The sequence below is a fragment of the Mercenaria mercenaria genome, chromosome 3, assembly GCF_021730395.1.
Source record: "Mercenaria mercenaria strain notata chromosome 3, MADL_Memer_1, whole genome shotgun sequence".
Classification (NCBI taxonomy): domain Eukaryota; kingdom Metazoa; phylum Mollusca; class Bivalvia; order Venerida; family Veneridae; genus Mercenaria; species Mercenaria mercenaria.
In genome coordinates this window covers 27,664,669-27,685,694 of record NC_069363.1, presented here as the reverse complement: position 1 = coordinate 27,685,694, position 21,026 = coordinate 27,664,669, and the positions used below count along the sequence as shown (strand labels likewise).

General features: G+C 37.8%; 1 protein-coding gene across 2 annotated transcripts in view; it reads left to right on the top strand.

Annotated features, from left to right (window-relative positions):
- Nucleotides 1-21,026, top strand: part of LOC123525213 (uncharacterized) — a 45,337-nt gene that overhangs the window by 7,798 nt on the left and 16,513 nt on the right. For both annotated transcript variants that reach the window (XM_045304081.2, XM_045304079.2), the window contains exons 2-3: nucleotides 12,271-12,612; nucleotides 19,851-19,980. In XM_045304081.2, coding sequence (XP_045160016.1) covers nucleotides 12,282-12,612; nucleotides 19,851-19,980 — 461 coding nt within the window. In that variant the 5' untranslated portion in view covers nucleotides 12,271-12,281. The remainder of the gene's footprint in view (nucleotides 1-12,270; nucleotides 12,613-19,850; nucleotides 19,981-21,026) is intronic.

Here is a 21,026-nt window from a genome sequence, read left to right as displayed (position 1 = left end):
TGTATACAAGATTTTGCTTAATAAGTGTATGATTTGTACGCAAAAAAACTCTCAAAATGCAAGAAAAGATCAATATTAATTGAATTAAGTACCCAAAACATGTTGACAGATAGTTATTATACCATTAAAATCAATTGTCACGTATTTTCGCGACCCAGTTTTTTTCACGCGAACATACACCCACATTGCTACTCTACTTTTTGGAAAATTCAGTTATGATTGTGGTGAAAACAAACTGTAAACAAAAGTTTTAAAGATGACAAATGAAGAGTTACTGTGATTTTTTTTGGCAATATTGGAAAACAATCCTAAACAAGAGCGCCGCCAAGCGGGGCAACATACGCCCAAAAGGTTACATCAGAGGATGGGAGCAAAATTTAAAGAACTTGACTGTTGAAGCCCAAAGGACAGGAACAAGAAAAAGAAGAAATTCCAAAAAATAATTTTTCAAAGTCCACAAAAAAATTCTTACCTGGTAAAGTTATGTCAAAATACATCTAAAAATTGGATATACCATCCATGTTGTTCCACAGAAAAGTGGTCTCGGTTTTTCCCTACTGCCAATAATAAAAAAGTTTCAAAATAAGCTATTTATAGTAACAAAAAAGGGAAGTAATTAAAAAAAAATTACTGTAAGAGAACAAAAAGGGATCTACCAAATAAAAACAAGAGAACTGCAGTGCATAGCAATATACACAAAGCAAGGTCATATTTGACCTTTGACCCCTAAGTGTGACCTTGACCTAGGAGAGGGTCATCCAAAACATGCACTCTGCAGGTTGCATGTTCAGTGTGGTGAACATTTGTGCCAAGTTTCTTTGAAATCCTTCAAGCAGTTCAAGAGTTAGGGAGCGGACACAGCAAAGTCATATATGACCTTTCACTCCTAAGTGTGACCTTGACCTTGAAGCTAGTCATCCGAAACAAGCACTCTGCACGTTGTCTCAGTGTGGTAAACATTTGTGCCAAGTTTCTTTGAAATCCTTCAAGGGGTTCAAGAGTTACAGAGCGGACACGAAATTGCTAACGGACGGACACGAAACACACTCATATGACCTTGACCCCTAAGTGTGACCTTGACCTTATAATGAGACATTCAAAACATGTGCTCTGCACGTCGTCTCGGTGTGGTGAACATTTGTGTCAATTTTCTTTGAAATCCTTCAAGGGGTTACAGAGGGGACACAAAATTGCTAACGGACGGGTGTTCCTACATATGGATACTTATGTGGCCACTCTTTTGTTCTCTCTATTGTTCTTTTAGCCACGTAAGAGAAAAATAGCCACATAAAAGCCTTATGGAATGAATGACATCAGAGAAAAAGTACAGTTACCTATTGTTCCTATAGCCACCTAAGAATGCAAATGTGAGCTCGGACAGACAGACACTGGGACCATAACATAATACGTCCCTTCAGGCATATAAAAATAAATTCACAAAATTTCTCAAGGGGACACTTTATATTTTAATTCATTTGAATGTCTTCCAGTAAAACTTGATAATTATATGTTAAGAATCATTTGATTTTTTCCCGATACATTTTCCCAATTTTGACAATTTACCGCTTTAAAAATTCCCAATTCGACCAGGGGCCTTTTTCCTAAAAACCCCTGAAAAAGCCCTGCCTACCTAGAATGAGATTCATCTCTCCCACATAAAATGACAACAACAATTTAGAATTTTGATACCATTGAGGCTGCAAAAAAACCCAGAGGTCCAGGACATACATGACAACAACCACACACACACCAATGAAACTGTAGTTTCACTCTGACAGATTATTATGTTTGTCAATGACACACAATGATTCCAGTTAAAACAGAACCACATACAAGACAATAGTTCATGCTGAAAATGCATCTGAGGCCTTCTCTGGCCTTCGGTTTTTCAAAATTTTCTACCACACTCTCCCCCTGCTTGTCGCTTCGCAACTCGCAAGTGCCCTTTCCACCAGTAGCACCCTGCCCTTTTCAAATCCTGGCTGGAACACTGTATACACATATATATATTGTTAACTGGAAATGCCAAATATCATTTCCGGAAAACACATGTCAAAAGAAACAACATTGTTTATACAGCTGTTTGCTGTACGGTTTCTAGAACTACACGAACTACATAATCCTTTTTTCTTTTGATCTGGCATAACATAATCAATGCAACTTAACTTGAACACAAGTAATACACTCAAGTTTCAAATTGGTGCCTGTCTGCAATATTTTGTCTGCATTGCAGTTGTAACCTGATCAGGGTACTCTTCATTTTGAAAACCAATAGGCGGTATAGAATCGTTATTTATTGACCTTTTCTGAGAACTTAAACCTTCTAAGGTATGTTTTTTTAGCTCACCTGTCACAAAGTGACAAGGTGAGCTTTTGTGATCGCGTGGCGTCCGTCTTCCGTGCCTGCGTGCGTAAACTTTTGCTTGTGACCACTCTAGAGGTCACATTTTTCATGGGATCTTTATGAAAGTTGGTCAGAATGTTCATCCTGATGATATCTAGGTCAAGTTCGAAACTGGGTCACGTGTGGTCAAAAACTAGGTCAGTAGGTCTAAAAATAGAAAAACCTTGTGACCTCTCTAGAGGCCATATTTTTCATGAGATCTTCATGAAAATTGGTCAGAATGTTCACCTTGATGATATCTAGGTCAAGTTTGAAACTGGGTCACGTGGGGACAAAAACTAGGTCAGTAGGTTTAAAAATAGAAAAACCCTGTGACCTCTCTAGAGGCCATATTTCTCAATGGATCTTCATGAAAATTGGTCAGAATGTTCACCTTGATGATCTCTAGGTCAAGTTCGAAACTGGGTCACATGGGGTCAAAAACTAGGTCAGTAGGTCTAAAGATAGAAAAACCTTGTGACCTCTCTAGAGGCCATATTTCTCAAGAGATCTTCATGAAAATTGATCTGAATGTTCACCTTGATGATATCTAGGTCAAGTTTGAAACTGGGTCACGTGCGGTCAAAAACTAGGTCAGTAGGTCTGAAGATAGAAAAACTTTGTGACCTCTCTAGAGGCCATATTTTTTATGGGATCTTTATGAAAATTAGTCTGAATGTTCACCTTGATGATATCTAGGTCAAGTTCGAAACTGGGTCACGTGCGGTCAAAAACTAGGTCAGTAGGTCTAAAAATAGAAAAACCTTGTGACGTCTCTAGAGGCCATATTTCTCAATGGATCTTCATGAAAATTGGTGAGAATGTTCAGCTTGATGATACCCAGGTCAAGTTCTGAACTGGGTCATGTGCAGTCAAAAACTTGGTCAGTAGGTCGAAAAACAGAAAAACCTTGTGACCTCTCTAGAGGCCATATTTTTCATGAGATCTTCATGAAAATTGGTGAGAATGTTCACCTTGATGATATTTAGGTCAAGTTCAAAAGTGGGTCATGTGCCTTCAAAAACTAGGTCATTAGGTCACAGTGTTCGAAATTCACGGTAGTCCGACAGCCCGTTGCTACCAAATTTCAGCTCGGGCTACTGATTTTCCACAGGTACAAGCCCGACTGGGCTACCGAATTTTCCTCATTTGTTTAAAAAAATATGCTAATTAAACGAGTACTGCATCGTGATTTCCAGACTGAGAAACGCTTATGGAATTATTGGTTTTTGCACTCTCACGTGTTGAGAATCAAACACAGTGTCAAAGACGTAACCGCAGCGCTAATTGGCTGAATACAATCACCTCTAGCGTAACGGATAATTTGATTAGCTTTCACACTTCTCGCGAAAATCTCACAAGTACCTGCAGTAGGCGGAGCTTAAATTATGTTATGAGCGTGTGTGTAAATGTGTATTTAGCACTCGGTATTACATCTTACAAATTGTCAACTGTCCAAGTTGCAGTAATTGGCGAGTGCGGATCCTAAAAAATCGGGCATAACAGTTTAGATTTCGTTTTGGCAAGGAGTGTCATGTCCGATGCTTTTGGACTCTAGACGATGCTGATCTGGACTGGAGTATTTCGAGTTAAAATTCTTCAAAAACATGGCAAACATGTACTGTATGTCTTTTTTATTACTTCAAACATGCATAGAGATGTCTGTAAAACAAAATGTTATATGGTGCAAAAATTATGTATTTTAAGGTGTTAAAGTTCGGGCTAGTGAAATTGGTGTCGGGCTTGGAAAATTTTTAATCTGGTAGCCCGAACGGGCTATTGGATTCAAATCTGAATTTCGTACACTGAGGTCAAATGATAGAAAAACCTTGTGACCTCTCTAGAGGTCATATTTTTCAATGGATCTTCATGAAAATTGGTCAGAATTTTTTATCTTGATGATATCTAGGTCACATGTGCTCAAAAACTAGGTCACTGTGTCAAATAATAGAAATAACGACGTCATACTCAGTTCAACACTGGGTCATGTGGGGATAGGTGAGCGATTCAGGACCATCATGGTCCTCTTGTTTATAAATTTTATCAAAATGGTAATGTTTATGATTAAATTAAATTCATAAATAAGTAAAATTTTGATCTTGATTTTCAAAAATAACCACATGCTCTGAACTGTTGCATGACGTCATCAGTTTCTTACGAGAGACTGAGCGAGATATTGCAGTTTGACACTGGTTAGTTAACCAAATGGGGTTCCGCCATAACTTAATGGACTCGACCATCAGAAAATAAAAATAGCGTCAGTTAAGTTATGGTAGCCTGAACTACATTTTTGGCAGTGGCTAGGGGTCCGGTATCTGAACCTCTAGACCCGGAGTCTATAGACAACACAGACAGGGCATGCTAGAGGTCCGGTAATCAATATGAATACCGAAAATTCTATTTACAAAGAGCAGAATGGAAGATGATTTCAAAGGTTTGTTCTCGTATTTTTAGCTCACCTGTCACAAAGTGACAAGGTGAGCTTTTGTGATCGCGCGGTGTCCGTCGTCCGTCGTGCCTCCATCCGTCAGTGCGTGCGTCCGTCCGTAAACTTTTGCTTGTGACCACTCTAGAGGTCACATTTTTCATGGGATCTTTATGAAAGTTGGTCAGAATGTTCATCTTGATGATATCTAGGTCAAGTTCGAAACTGGGTCACGTGCCTTCAAAAACTAGGTCAGTAGGTCTAAAAATAGAAAAACCTTGTGACCTCTCTGAGGCCATATATTTCACAAGATCTTCATGAAAATTGGTCAGAATGTTCACCTTGATGATATCTAGGTCAAGTTCGAAACTGGGTCACGTGCCTTCAAAAACAGGTCAGTAGGTCTAAAAATAGAAAAACCTTGTGACCTCTCTAGAGGCCATATATTTCACAAGATCTTCATGAAAATTGGTCAGAATGTTCACCTTGATGATATCTAGGTCAAGTTCGAAAATGGGTCACATGCCATCAAAAACTAGGTCAGTAGGTCAAATAATAGAAAAACCTTGTGACCTCTCTAAAGGCCATATTTTTCATGGGATCTGTATGAAAGTTGGTCTGAATGTTCATCTTGGTGATATCTAGGTCAAGTTCGAAACTGGGTCACGTGTGGTCAAAAACTAGGTTAGTAGGTCTAAAAATAGAAAAACCTTGTGACCTCTCTAGAGGCCATATATTTCATGAGTTCTTCATGAAACTTGGTCAGAATGTTCACCTTGATGATATCTAGGTCAAGTTTGAAAGTTGGTCATGTGCCATCAAAAACTAGGTCAGTAGGTCATATAATAGAAAAACCTTGTGACCTCTCTAGAGGCCATATTTTTTATGGGATGTGTATGAAAGTTGGTCTGAATGTTCATCTTGATGATATCTAGGCCAAGTTGGAAAGTGGGTCATGTGCCTTCAAAAACTAGGTCAGTAGGTCAAATAATAGAAAAACCTTGTGACCTCTCTAAAGGCCATATTTTTCATGGGATCTGTATGAAAATTGGTCTGAATGTTCATCTTGATGATATCTAGGTCAAGTTCGAAACAGGGTCATGTGGGGTCAAAAACTAGGTCAGTAGGTCTAAAAATAGAAAAACCTTGTGACTTTCTAGAGGCCATACTTGTGAATGGATCTCCATAAAAATTGGGCAGAATGTTCACCTTGATGATATCTAGATCAAATTTGAAACTGGGTCACGTGCCTTAAAAAACTAGGTCAGTAGGTCAAATAATAAAAAAACCTTGTGACCTCTCTAGAGGCCATACTTTTCATGGGATCTGTATGAAAGTTGGTCTGAATGTTCATCTTGATGATATCTAGGTCAAGTTTGAAACTGGGTCAACTGCGGTCAAAAACTAGGTCAGTAGGTCTAAAATTATTAAAATCTTTTGACTTCTCTAGAGGCCATATTTTTCAATGGATCTTCATGAAAATTGATCTTAATGTTCGTCTTGATGATATCTAGGTCAGTTTCGAAACTGGGTCACGTGCGGTGAAAAACTAGGCCAGTAGGTATAAAAATAGAAAACCTTGTGACCTCTCTAGAGGCCATATTTTTCAGGAGATCTTCATGAAAATTAGTGAGAATGTTCACCTTGATGATATCTAGGTAAAGTTCAAAACAGGGTCATGTACCTTCGAAAATTAGGTCAATAGGTCAAATAATAGAAAAACCTTGTGACCTCTCTAGAGACCATATTTTTCAATGGATCTTCATGAAAATTGGTCAGAATTTTTATCTTGATAATATCTAGGTCAAGTTCAAAACTGGGTCACATGAGCTCAAAAACTAGGTCACTATGTCAAATAATAGAAAAAAACGACGTCATACTCAAAACTGGGTCATGTGGGAAGAGGTGAGCGATTCAGGACCATCATGGTCCTCTTGTTCTTATTGTTTTAAATATGTTATTAATAAAACCAGGCCAAGCCCAGGCCGGTCCAAACAACGGTATAGCCGATTCTGAGCATACGAAAACACCCGAAAACTTACGGAATAAGGCTAATATAATTACGAATGATATCGTATCGATATCAACATACATTCTGTCGCATATATGTCATTTGTTTATGTTTATATTCATAGCTTTATAGTCACGTTCTCTTGTATCCAAATATTAACATATAGCAAAATATACTTCAGTATTTAAGGATATTTACTCCGTACTCTTAAGTTGGCAGAAACATATCATTTAATAGGATTCTTTGACAAATAAGTTACACAAGATACACATATTTGAAGGTGTAATTTTATTAGTTGACGTTTTAGTACTTGATGATGTAAGTATTCTTCTGTTGTAAATGTCTTTAGTGTTTTAACTTAGTTACGAAAGGTTGAGCTTTAGCAGTACGAAGATGTCATGTAGCTGGTGAAACTAAAAATGAAGCTATATGAGATGCAATCTAGACCATGAACGGTTCTCCAATGTCAATTAAGGCCATCAGTTGGAAAGAAGAAGAATAAGATATGAATTTTGTGCTACAGATACAGTGAAAAAATATCCATAGAACTACGTATGAGATGCAGATCAGGATCAATGATTCTTGGATAGTCAACTGCAATATCTCATTGAACATAATTTCATCCATTCAAATACTTAGCTAGTAGTGTGATAATGAAGTAAAATACACATTAACATTTATTAGATGACAGTAAACATTGTAATTATATTACCTTCGTCCGTAAGTTTCCGAAAATCGCGGAACAGAAGCATTGTAATTCTTAATCATTCTTTAATCCCGGAAAATACGGTCGCATTGATAATAGCAGTTTTACGCGGATATAGTGACGCAACTTGACCGCGATGGTTGACCTTAACTGATTATTTCATATTGATATTACTATAGAAATCAGGTGCTTAGGTGGGTATATTATATCGAATTAGTTGTATAAGTGCAGTATCAAATGTAATATTATTTGACCAATTAAACTTTCCAATAATATTTTATATTACACAAATTTTTATTTTCTCTGCAGCTCATGTTTTAACGTACACCGGACAAATAGCGGTGCCTCATTTGAATTATAATGCAAAGGTCACCATCGTGGTAAGTTGCGTCCCTATAGGAAGCTTTTATTGTTTTTCTTGGGACTGATGAATAAAATAATAAACTTATAATGTTTTCTTCAGTATTTTAAGACATGGATTGTGCTCATGAATTGTTGAATTTGTTTTATTTCAACTTCAACGATGTACTCTCCAATGCCTCTGTGGACATCGACTGGAGAGGGTACTGCTAGAGTAAATAAATAACGGTGATTACCGGAAATCGCTGGTAAAATTCCATCTTCAATAGATATTCCTCGAACCCGAGTGAGATTAATTATAAATAAAATATTTACAAAAAAAACGTAATAACAGCAACTTTATGACAACTAATCATAACTTTTACCAGCAATTACCTTATACACTAGGAATACGGTACATATTATAATTATATTGATTACCAGACCTCTAGACTCCGGGTCTAGAGGTCTGGTTACCGGACCCCTTAGTTACTTGAATCTTTTGTTTTTTGTTGTGTTAACATCGCACCGACACAAATATTGGTCATATGGCAACTTTCCAGCTTTGATGTTGGAGGAAGACCCCAGGTGCCCATTCGTGCATTATTTCATCTCTAGCGGGCACCTTGGTAGAACCACCGACCTTCTGTAAGCCAGCTGGATGACTTCCTCCCATATAGACAATTTTAAGCTTAATTACTGTCGCTGAGTGGCTGCTTTTTAATTTCTGACATTTGCAGCCACCGCAGTTTGAACTGTCACACTTGTAAAACAAACTGTATATGTCGAATTAGTTCGACTACCTCGCATGAAGAATTCAACGCCTCGAGTGAGGCTTGAACGCACATTAGTCAGGGTAGCATTACTTATTTGGCCGATCGGGATGACTAATTTTATGATACCGCCTCGGTAGGCTAGTGGTAGAGCGTCCGCTTCGAGTGCGGGAGGTCGTGGGTTCGATCTCCGGCCGCGTCGTACCAAAGACGTAAAAATTGGTAGTAGTAGCTTCCTCGCTTGGCGCTCAGCATTAAGAGGATAGTGCTAGGACTGGTCAATCCGGTGTCAGTATAATGTGACTAGGTGGGGTATCTTGCACGTGTCTACGGCGTGATATTCCAGTGAGGCAGCACTATAAAGTTCGGCATTGTGCTCACTGCTACAAGTAGACACCATCATTTATATGACTGAAAAATTGTTGAAAAAAACGTTAAACCCGAACACACACACACACACTAATTTTATGATCTGTATTTCATAGTTGTCATGCCTCTAATTACCAACGAATTAAGAACATTCGAAAATATTTAACAAAAGCGGCCACTGAAATTTTAGTTTACACTGTATAGGCCACATTTATGACCATATCTTAATGAAACTTGGTCAGAATGTTAATCTTGATGATCTATAGCTCAAGTTCAAATCTGGGTCATGTCAGGTCAAAAACTAGGTCACCAGGTCAAATCAAAGGAAAAGCTTGTTAACACTCTAGAGGCCATATTTATGACTATATCTTCATGAAACTTGGTCAGAATGTTAAACTTGATGACCTATAGGACAGGTTCGAGTCTGGGTCATGTTGGGTCAAAAACTAGGTCACCAGGTCAAATCAAAGGAAAAGCTAGTTAACACTTTTTAGGCCACATTTATGACATTGTCTTAATGAAACTTGGTCAGAATGTTAATCTTGATGATCTTTAGTTCGGATTTAAATCTGTGTCAGGTGGGGTCAAAAACTAGGTCACTAGGTCATATCAAAGGAAAAGCTTGTTAACACTCTAGAGGCCACATTTATGACTGTATCTTCATGAAACTTAGTCAGAATGTTAAACTTTATGTTCTTTAGGTCAAGTTCGAATCTGGGTCATGTCGGGTCAAAAACTAGGTCACAGGGTCAAATCAAAGGAATAGCTAGTTAACACTTTAGAGGCCACATTTATGACCATATCTTAATGAAACTTGGTTACAATGTTAATCTTGATGATCTCAAGGTCAATAGGTCAGGTGAGCGATACAGGGCCTTCATGGCCCTCTTGTTTAACTTAGAAGTTTTTGGTTAAGTTTTTGTATGTAAGCTGGTATCTCAGTATCCACTGATGGGAATGGATTGAAACTCCACACACTTGTTCATTGTCATCATCTGACTTGCACTTAGAATTTTTATCTGGGTCATGTGGGGTCAGAAACTAGGTCACTAGGTCAAATCAAAGAATAAGCTTGCACTCGAGGCCACGTTTTTTGGTCAAATCTTAATGAAAATTGGTCAGAATGTCTCCATGAAATCGCTAGGTAAAACATGTTTACACTGTTACAGTATGTTACTTGGGTGAGCGACCTAGGGCCATCTTGGCCCTCTTGTATTTAGTTTTTACAAAGAGGGAAAGGAGTTTGGCATATTATTTTGGAGCAAAATAACGTGGTAGTTGGGCAAACAAGAATAAAATTCATGATTTGAAATCAATTTTCTGAGAGGAAGGTCAATGAGTTAAAAAGACCATTGAATACTTTTGTCGCGAAAGAAGATTTGCTTGGACATTAACTTATGCATGATCCAATAAAATATAAGTGTAATAAAGTAACTGAATTTGTACTAAATTCTGCTGTACATTACTAGTTTGAAGGTGACGATAGCTGTAGCTGTAAGGTTACAAATAATATTTTTGGCCAAAATTTTATGTCATTTGTTTATAGTGGCCAGAAATGAAATCGGAAGTATTTTTTATATATATATAAAATCAGTTTTATTAGAAAACTGAAGAATAGTTTGTTACAATTCTCAGCAGTTAACATTTTTAGCTTGTCTGATTTTTGAAAAAATCTACTAGGTATTGTCGTCATTTGATCGTCGGCATTGGTTAAAAGTTTTGTTTGGGTTCACCTTTTCTCCAAAACTATAAGAGCTACATGCTTGAATTTTGTCAGAATTATGGCCGTCTTTGTATTAGAAAATTTGATTTTGTTGGTTAAAATTTTTGTTTAGGTCCATTTCCCCCCTAAAACTGTACGAGCTACAGCTTTGAAACTTTGCTCACTTGTTTATCATCATTAGATTAGTAAGTAGACCAAGAACAATAACTCTGCATTTTGTAACAATTATAGTCCTTTTTGTACTTAGAAAATCAGTATTTCTTGGTTGTTTTTTTGTTCAAGTCCACTTTCCTTGAATACTAATTATAGCTTTGAGTAGGAAGGCCAATGACTATACTCTTCTATTACGTATTGTCCAGCACTTGCAGATGAGCGATGGCACCCCATTGTTATCTTTCATATTTCTATTTTTGACTGAAAATATAAGTTGAGACAGTAAACATTTTGACCTGTTACTTTAACATCCAATATTGATCTAGGACTTTCCTAGTTAAAGTTCGATATTGGGGCTGTCATCAAGCAAAAATTTTATATCAGATTATTCTGTACATTGACTGTTAAATACCATTGATACATGGATATACAGGACAAGTCTGCCCTCCCTGCATCTGATGTAAGGAGAAGTAGGAGAGGAGACTTTAAAGAACAGCCCACCCGCTTAGCTCAGTAGGGAGAGCGTTGGTCTATGGATGGCAGGGTCCCGAGTTCGATCCTCTGGCGGGGCGTATGTTCTCTGTAATGATTTGATAAAAGACATTGTGTCTGAAATCATTCGTCCTCCACCTCTGATAATTCATGTGGGGAAGTTGGCAGTTACTTGTGGAGAACAGGTTTGTACTGGTACAGAATCCAGGAAAACTGGTTAGGTTAACTGCCCGCCGTTACATGACTGAAATATTGTTGAAAAATGGTGTTAAAGCCAAAACAAACAAACTTTAAAGAACTTCGGAGATTTTAGGGAAAAGTGGGGAGTGGGTAGGCTGAGGACGTAAGAGTGAAACTTAAGGGAGAAATAAGTAAACATAAGGGAGAAGTGGGTAGACAATAAGGAGAATTGGGAAAAGTTGAGGAAAGTGCAGCGACAGGAGTCTTTGAGAAGTGGAAAAACATTAGAGAAAAGTAGTGACTTTAGGGAGAAGTGAGGAGAATTCACTGATTTGGGAGACTAGAAAGCAATGGAGACACTTTAGGGGGAAGTTGGGAAACATATCGGAGTAGTTGAGAGAAGCTTACATGATCAGCTTAATAGACATTCACCAAAAGCATACTTTGATGGACCTTTCTCAACTTTGTTCAAATGATCCTGTTGACTACAATTAGGGATGTGAGATGTAAAAAAAGAGACAACTTTAAATTGTTTTCTTTTCATCAATCATCTGATTATTGTTCACCAAACTTTTGTCAAAAGTAAAGTCAAACGGTCAAGGTCTTGTGAGCAACTTGGAGGGCTGTCTCAGCCCTTGTATTTAATTTCATGTAATTTCAAGTGGAACTAATTTGTTTATGGCATTTCTAATAAGAAAGGTATTTCTGTTTTTCAGATTTCCCAGAGATGTCAAAATTTAAGTTAATAGGGCCCTCTGGAAGATGCTGCTTAAGAAAGACCAGCCCATATGCTACCCTGTTGTTGGACATATCTTCTGGTTTGACAGGGGAAGACATAAGCAATTTTAAACTCGTAATTCAAGCAGATAAAAGGGCCACAAGGAGACAGATGTATCAGTTGAAGCATGGAGCTGATGTGCTAGCCTTCCTTGATGACAGAAAGATGATCACAAACACATGCACTGATTTTCTGCAACACTTATTGATAAAGATTGGAAGAAAAGACCTGGAAAGGAGGGTACAGAAGTACAATGATGATAGACGGAAGACACATTATGGTATGATATTGCCAGTTTTATTACTAACATGTATCAGTATTTGAGCCGTGCCATGAGAAAACCAACATAATGGGTGTGCGACCAGCATGGATCCAGACCAGCCTGCGCATCCGCGCAGTCTGGTCAGGATCCATGCTGTTCGCTAACAGTTTCTCCAATTCCAATAGGCTTTAAAAGCGAACAGAATGGAGCCTGACCAGACTGCGCAGATGCGCAGGCTGGTCTGGATCCATGCTGGTCGCACACCCACTATGTTGGTTTTCCCATGGCACGGCTCATTTATGCTTGAAACTGCAGCACATTTCAAGAAGGAAATGAGAAATGCTCTTGAAGAAAAACATGTATTATGTGATGGCCTGTGTGTCTGTCCAAGCAAACATTGAGGGTTTAGGGGCTATCTAACAGTACAGAGAACAAAATAAAACAATAGGTACCTTCTGTAAAACAAGGGTTTAGGTGCTAGTAGCCCATAAGCTAACAAAAGAAAATAAAAGAAATACCCCATAAACCTGAAATGATGGAATGTCGATCTGTCATTCTGTCTGTTGTATATTTCGTGTCCAGAGCATAACTTTAATAAAAACCGTTCAAGATATTGACTTCAGTCTTTGCATATAGGTAGGTTACAGTTTAACAATGTGCAGAGTTCATGAACTAGGTTTGTAGACCAGAGGTCAAGATCACAGCAAGGTCAAATCTGTCACATACTATTTGTCTAGAGCATAACTTGATAACCAATTAAGGTATTGACTTCAGACTTGGCATATAGGTAGGTGGTGATGAGATGATGTGCATAGCGCATGAATTAGGCCAAAGGTCAAGGTCCCAAATTTAGTTCAAACCTGTATTTTGTGTCCAGAGCACAACTTAGCACTATACCAGGTATTGACTTCAAACTTGGAGCCCCATGTGGTTTTGGGACAATCTGTGTATGAACAGAATTGGAACCACTGCCTTACCCTTGCATGATCGTAAGAGGCAACTAATAGGGTCTTAACATTTGGTTTTGCTGTAACTCTGTGATTCCAGCAGGTATGCAAATTTTGATTCCATACCTCATGTTTTTATTTCGATGTAAATGAGATGTGAAACCAAAATTTGTAGTCCTGTTTGGCGCCATATAACCTATACTGAGTTGGTGCGCCGTAAAACCCAAATAAATAAATAAATTTACACTTGGAATACAGTTGGATGGTAGCCCACATTACTCCCCCCTCCCCCACATCACCACCACCACACACACAAAAAATCTCTCTTACACTTTTTAGCTCATCTGATTTTTTGAGAGAAAAAAATGACTAGTTATTGTCAATCACCTGATCGGCGTCGGCTGGTTAAGTTTTATGTTTAGGTCAGCTTTTCTCCTAAACTATCAAAGCTATTGCTTTAAAACTTGCAACACTTGTTCACCATCAAAAGCTGACTGTACGGCAAAACACATAGCTCCATCCTGCTTTTTGCAAGATTTATGGGCCCTTTTGGACTTAGAAAATATCAGCTTTCTTGGTTAAGTTTTGCTTTTAGGTCAACTTTTCTCCTTAACGGTCAAAGCTATTGCTTTAAAACTTGGAGCAGTTATTCGCCATTAAAAGCAGACTCTGCACAGCAAGTACCATAACTCTACATTGCTTTTTGCAAGAATTATGACACCTTTTGGACTTAGAAAATCATGGGTAGGACAATATTTCTATTATACAGAGACCAAAAAATCAGATGAGCGTCTGCACCCGCAAGGCGGTGCTTTTGTTATGTTTTTGTGCCTCAGAATTCAAGCACATGAACTTGGTTGGTAGGTCAAAGGTCAAGCCCCCCCCAACACACACACACACACACACACACACACACACACACCCTCCTCCTCTGATGTAGAACTGCGGGCATATATTGCCTCACCTTGCGGAGCTCTTGTTATCAGGTTTCATTAATTTGACACAGAGGTAAAGAATTATGCCCTTTTCTCGTTATTCCGAGCCCCTTAACTGGTATTTCAGTTCTGGTCAGTAACAGATTCAAGTTTCAAAAGAATTTTTGCTATAGTTTGATACTCTGACATCTAAACCTAAAAAATCCCCACAGGGAAAAATTCTAAGGATTGTTGTCAATGAATAATCTAGGCTTTCACATGATGACCATCACCCTCTGAAACAGCCACATGCTTTCTCATTGAACTGAGACTTGTGATCATTTGTACTAGCTCTCAAAAACTAAGGCTTTTTCTGGAAAGGTTCTTTTTAGCTCACCTGTCACAAAGTGACAAGGTGAGCTTTTGTGATCGCGCGGTGTCCGTCGTCCGTCCGTCCGTCCGTCCGTGCGTGCGTGCGTGCGTGCGTCAGTCCGTAAACTTTTGCTTGTGACCACTCTAGGGGTCACATTTTTCATGGGATCTTTATGAAAGTTGGTCAGAATGTTCACCTTGATGATATCTAGGTCAAGTTCGAAACTGGGTCACGTGCCGTCAAAAACTAGGTCAGTAGGTCTAAAAATAGAAAAACCTTGTGACCTCTCTAGAGGCCATATATTTCACAAGATCTTCATGAAAATTGGTCAGAACGTTCACCTTGATGATATCTAGGTCAAGTTCGAAACTCGGTCACGTGCCATCAAAAACTAGGTCAGTAGGTCAAATAATAGAAAAACCTTGTGACCTCTCTAAAGGCCATATTTTTCATGGGATCTGTATGAAAGTTGGTCTGAAAGTTCATCTTGATGATATCTAGGTCAAGTTCGAAACTGGGTCACGTGCGGTCAAAAACTAGGTCAGTAGGTCTAAAAATAGAAAAACCTTGTGACCTCTCTAGAGGCCATATATTTCATGAGATCTTCATGAAAATTGGTCAGAATGTTCACCTTGATGATATCTAGGTCAAGTTCGAAAGTGGGTCACGTGCCGTCAAAAACTAGGTCAGTAGGTCAAATAATAGAAAAACCTTGTGACCTCTCTAGAGGCCATATTTTTCATGGGATCTGTATGAAAGTTGGTCTGAATGTTCATCTTGATGATATCTAGGTCAAGTTCGAAAGTGGGTCACGTGCCGTCAAAAACTAGGTCAGTAGGTCCAATAATAGAAAAACCTTGTGACCTCTCTAAAGGCCATATTTTTCATGGGATCTATATGAAAGTTGGTCTGAATGTTCATCTTGATGATATCTAGGTCAAGTTCGAAACAGGGTCATGTGCGGTCAAAAACTAGGTCAGTAGGTCTAAAAATAGAAAAACCTTGTGACCTCTCTAGAGGCCATACTTATGAATGGATCTCCATAAAAAGTAGGTCAGAATGTTCATCTTGATGATATCTAAGTCAAGTTCGAAAGTGGGTCACGTGCCATCAAAAAGTAGGTCAGTAGGTCAAATAATGAAAAAACGTTGTGACCTCTCTAGAGGCCATATTTTTCATGGGATCTGTATGAAAGTTGGTCTGAATGTTTATCTTGATGATATATAGGTCAAGTTTGAAACTGGGTCAACTGCGATCAAAAACTAGGTCAGTAGGTCTTGAAATAGAAAAACCTTGTGACCTCTCTAGAGGCCATACCCTTGAATGGATCTTCATGAAAATTGGTCAGAATTTTCACCTTGATGATATCTAGGTCAAGTTTGAAACTGGGTCACGTGCCATAAAAAACTAGGTCAGTAGGTCATATAATAAAAAAACCTTGTGACCTCTCTAGAGGCCATACTTTTCATGGGATCTGTATGAAAGTTGGTCTGAATTTTCATCTTGATGATATCTAGGTCAGGTTTGAAACTGGGTCAACTGCGGTCAAAAACTAGGTCAGTAGGTCTAAAATTAGAAAAATCTTTTGACCTCTCTAGAGGCCATATTTTTCAATGGATCTTCATGAAAATTGATCTGAATGTTCACCTTGATGATATCTAGGTCAGTTTCGAAACTGGGTCACGTACGGTCAAAAACTAGGCCAGTAGGTATAAAAATAGAAAAACCTTGTGACCTCTCTAGAGGCCATATTTTTCATGAGATCTTCATGAAATTAGTGAGAATGTTCACCTTGATATCTAGGTAAAGTTCAAAACAGGGTCACGTACCTTTGAAAACTAGGTCAATAGGTCAAATAATAGAAAAACCTTGTGACCTCTCTAGAGACCATATTTTTCAATGGATCTTCATGAAAATTGGTCAGAATTTTTATCTTGATAATATCTAGGTCAGGTTCAAAACTGGGTCACATGAGCTCAAAAACTAGGTCACTATGTCAAATAATAGAAAAAACGACGTCATACTCAAAACTGGGTCATGTGGGAAGAGGTGAGCGATTCAGGACCATCATGGTCCTCTTGTTTAAAATTAAGGGCAGAGATATAATTGTGTTGGCAGACAAAAATGTTTTAAAATAAGTGGTTTCTTTTTCTTACAAGAAGGTTAAATATTACCCCAGTGATTTTAGATAAGCAAATTTTGTGCCAAAATTTTCTGTCATGTATATTTCTATTTTAATGTGAGAAATACTATTTTATTTTTATTCTTGTTTAACTGTCATATAATTTGCCACAACATGCATAAAATTTAGAAACAGGAAATTACTAAGCTGCAAGTGCAAATTTTCCAAAGGCTCGGATCAATGAGAAGGCTCGGAATTACGAGAAAGAGGCAATACACAAAATTTTCCAAGTCAGTCAGTTGTTTAGATAGTATAGAGGGAAAAACTGTGTAAGCTATCGAGTCTTCCTTTTGTGTCACAAAGATAATGAGCTGACTAAAGTGTTGCTTATAGAATCATTTACATATATTTTGATATCTGATACTGTTGGTATATAGTATATGGTCAGGTGTTGATACACAATTCAGCATTTTGAGATCAAGTTGAATACATACTTTCTTGCATCTTAAGATGATTTAAATATACACTGGGCATTATTATAACATTTTTAGCTCACCTGAGCCAAAGGCTTAGGGCGAGCTATTGTGATCGCTCACCATCAGGCGTCCGTCTGTCCACACTTTCCTTTAAACAACATCTCCTCCTAAACCATCAGGCCAATTTTGATGAAACTTCACAGGGATGTTCCTTGGATGGTCTTCTTTAAAAATTGTTCAAAGAATTGAATTCCATATAGAACTCTGGTTGCCATGGCAACTGAAAGGAAAAACTTAAAAAATCTTCTTGTCCAAAACCACAGGTCGTAGGGCTTTTATATTTGGTATGTAGCATCATCTAGTGGTCCTCTACCAAGATTTTTCAAATAATTCCCTTAGGGTTAAATATGGCCCCGCCCTGGGGGTCACATGGTTTACATAGACTTATATAGGGAAAACTTTGAAAATCTTCTTGTCAAAAACCACAAGGCATAGAGCCTCAGTATTTGGCATGTGACATCATCTAATGGTCCTCTATAAAGATTGTTCAAATTATGTCCCTGGGGTGAAAAGAGGCCCTGTCCCAGGGGTCCCAAGTTTTACTTAGACTTATATAGGAAAAAACTTAAAAAAATCTTCTTGTGATCACCCTGTGTCCGTTGTCGTCAGTCCGTCGTCAACAATTTGACTGTTAACACTCTAGAGGTCATATTTTTGGCCCAATCTTAATGAAACTTGGTCAGAATATTACCCTCAATAAAATCTTGGACAAGTTCGATATTGGGTCATCTGGGGTCAAAAACTAGGTCACCAGGTCAAATCAAAAGAAAGCTTGTTAACACTCTAGAGGTCACAATTTTGGCCCAATCTTAATGAAACTTGGTCAGAATGTTACTCTCAATAAAATCTTGGACGAGTTCGATATTGGGTCATCTGGGCTCAAAAACTAGGTCACCAGGTCAAATCAAAGGAAAAGCTTGTTAACACTGTAGAGGTCACAATTTTGACCCAATCTTATTGAAACCTGGTCACAGTGTTATCCTCATTAAAGTCTTGGACGAGTTTGATATTGGGTCATCTGGGGTCTAAAACTGGGTCACTAGGTCAAATCAAAGGAAAAGCTTGTTAACACTGTAGAGGCCACATTTATGACTGTATCTTCATGAAACTTGGTCAGAATGTTAATAATTGATGATCTTAAGGTCCAGTTTGAATGTGGGTCATGTAGGATAAAAAACTAGGTCACCCAGTCAAATCAAAGGAAAAGCTAGTTTACACTGTAGAGGCCACATTTATGACCATATCTTAATGAAACTTGGTCAAAATGTTAATCTTGATGATCTATAGGTCAAGTTCAAATCTGGGTGAGGTGGGGTCAAAAACTAGGTCACATCAAAGGAAAAGCCTGTTAACACTCTAGAGGCCACATTTAAGACTGTATCTTCATGAAACTTAGTCAGAATATTAAACTTGATGATCTTTAGGACAAGTTCGAATCTGGGTCATACCTGGTCAAAAACTAGGTCACCGAGTCAAATCAAAGGAACAGCTAATTAACACTTTAGAGGCCATGATATGATATCTTAATGAATCTTGGTCAAAATGTTAATCTTGATGATCTATAGGTAAGGTTCAAATCTGGGTCAGGTGGGGTCAAAAACTAGGTCACTAGGTCAAATCAAAGGAAAAGCTTATTAACACTAGAGGCCACATTTATGACTGTATCTTCATGAAACTTAGTCAGAATGTTAAACTTGATGATCTTTAGGTCAAGTTCAAATCTGGGTCATGTCGGGTCAAAAACTAGGTCATGAGGTCAAATCAAAGGAATAGCTAGTTAACACTTTAGAGGCCACATTTATGACTATATCTTAATGAAACTTTGTCAGAATGTTAATCTTGATGATCTTTAGGTCAATAGGTCAGGTGAGCAATACAGGGCCTTCATGGCCCTCTTGTTTAAGATACAGCTTTGAAATTTGGATGACATGTACAGTTTTGCACACCAATCCCAAAACTGTCTTTTCAGTGACCATGAATTTGACCTACTTTCTAATTTTTTAACATCAGTTTGCCATTTGAAACATGTGGCTCATATTACTCAGGTAAGCCATTCAGGGTCATCATGACCCTCTTGTTTCTTGAAATAGCCTTTCTTTACTTTATTTATTATTCTATCATGCATTAGCAGGGGGCATGTGTGTCATGCAATGTTGACATTCTTATTTAGCTACCCTACTAATACAACATCTCTGACTACAGACAAACTTGTATGTATTTGGGATAAGATCAGTGGTAACATGCATTGAAACTTGCTACATTTGACTTCCTCATGAATAGATGAGATCCAAATCTGTTAGAAGCAGCTTAAAATTTTAAATATTTTGGATTTGAATACTTACTATTTTTCTATTTGACTGTTAGATGAAGAGAACACTGTAAGGAAGCAAGTATTTACCCAGTTGAAATCAACATGCAGTGACCAGCTGCAAAAAGAGATGAAATGGTTGTCAATACAGACTGCAGTGAAAGAAGTTTATGACAGTACAACAAGGTTAGCTAGTTGTTTTCTACTTAGTATTACTTCTCTCATTTGATCAGACTTTTGGATGAGCCTGCTTCAGGGGCTATATGCCCCATATGTCTCCTTTATTTCAAAATTTAACCCTTACCCTGATAAATTTCTATAATGAACTGGTCCATCATTTATTTTGGGCAGTACCATTTATTGTTCGAAGGGGTGTTCACTGAAAATTTTCTGATTGAAAAGTGAACAGTGCAGACCATGATCTGACCAGACCACATATGTGCAGGCTGATCTTGGTCTGCACTGGTCACAAAGGCAGAACCAGTTGCCGACAGCATGCTAAAGGTTAATATGCAATAGTCTTCTACACTTTGTAGAAGAATTTGTGCTTCAGTGCATATTATAATGTTGGAGGAATATGTTAATTGAGTGACATTCTGTTTTTAGGCTGGCGAACTCGTTTGCCAGACTATTATTACCACAAATCGAAAGTCACAAAGATCAGCCGTGTGCTGAGACTTTCAGACAACATAAATCATTTCATGCGCAATTCAAATAGTTCCGTCATGTATATCAGTTTTACCATGGATTTCTTTAAAGATTGTTAAACTCATCTGTTTCAATAAAAACTTTTTTTCAGTCATTTTATTATCGTGTTTTTCTTTTAAAGAAAAAATATTTGAAATTAAAAACAGACGTTTATAAAGGCGTCGCTAATTACATATTCAAACTTAGTACGCGTTTCTTTATTAGGCTGGTGTGACGTCACTCAGCTTATTCATTCACTTTTGTATAGACATTCATTATGTATGGAAACAATTTATTTTTAGACTGTGGGATAGTCTATTTTAAGTAGAGGTAGTGCATTAAGTTCTTATACAAACTAATGCACTTAAAATCTTGCAGTTAGAGTTTAACATTTTTATATCTATTTATGAACCTAAATTATATTACATTTTTGGGGCGATTAGCCCCAGAGTGAACAATACTCTTAACACCATATACTTACAAACAGCAGTAAACAATTGCACCCTAACATTTCCACAGAACAGTAATAACATGTATGGCATATA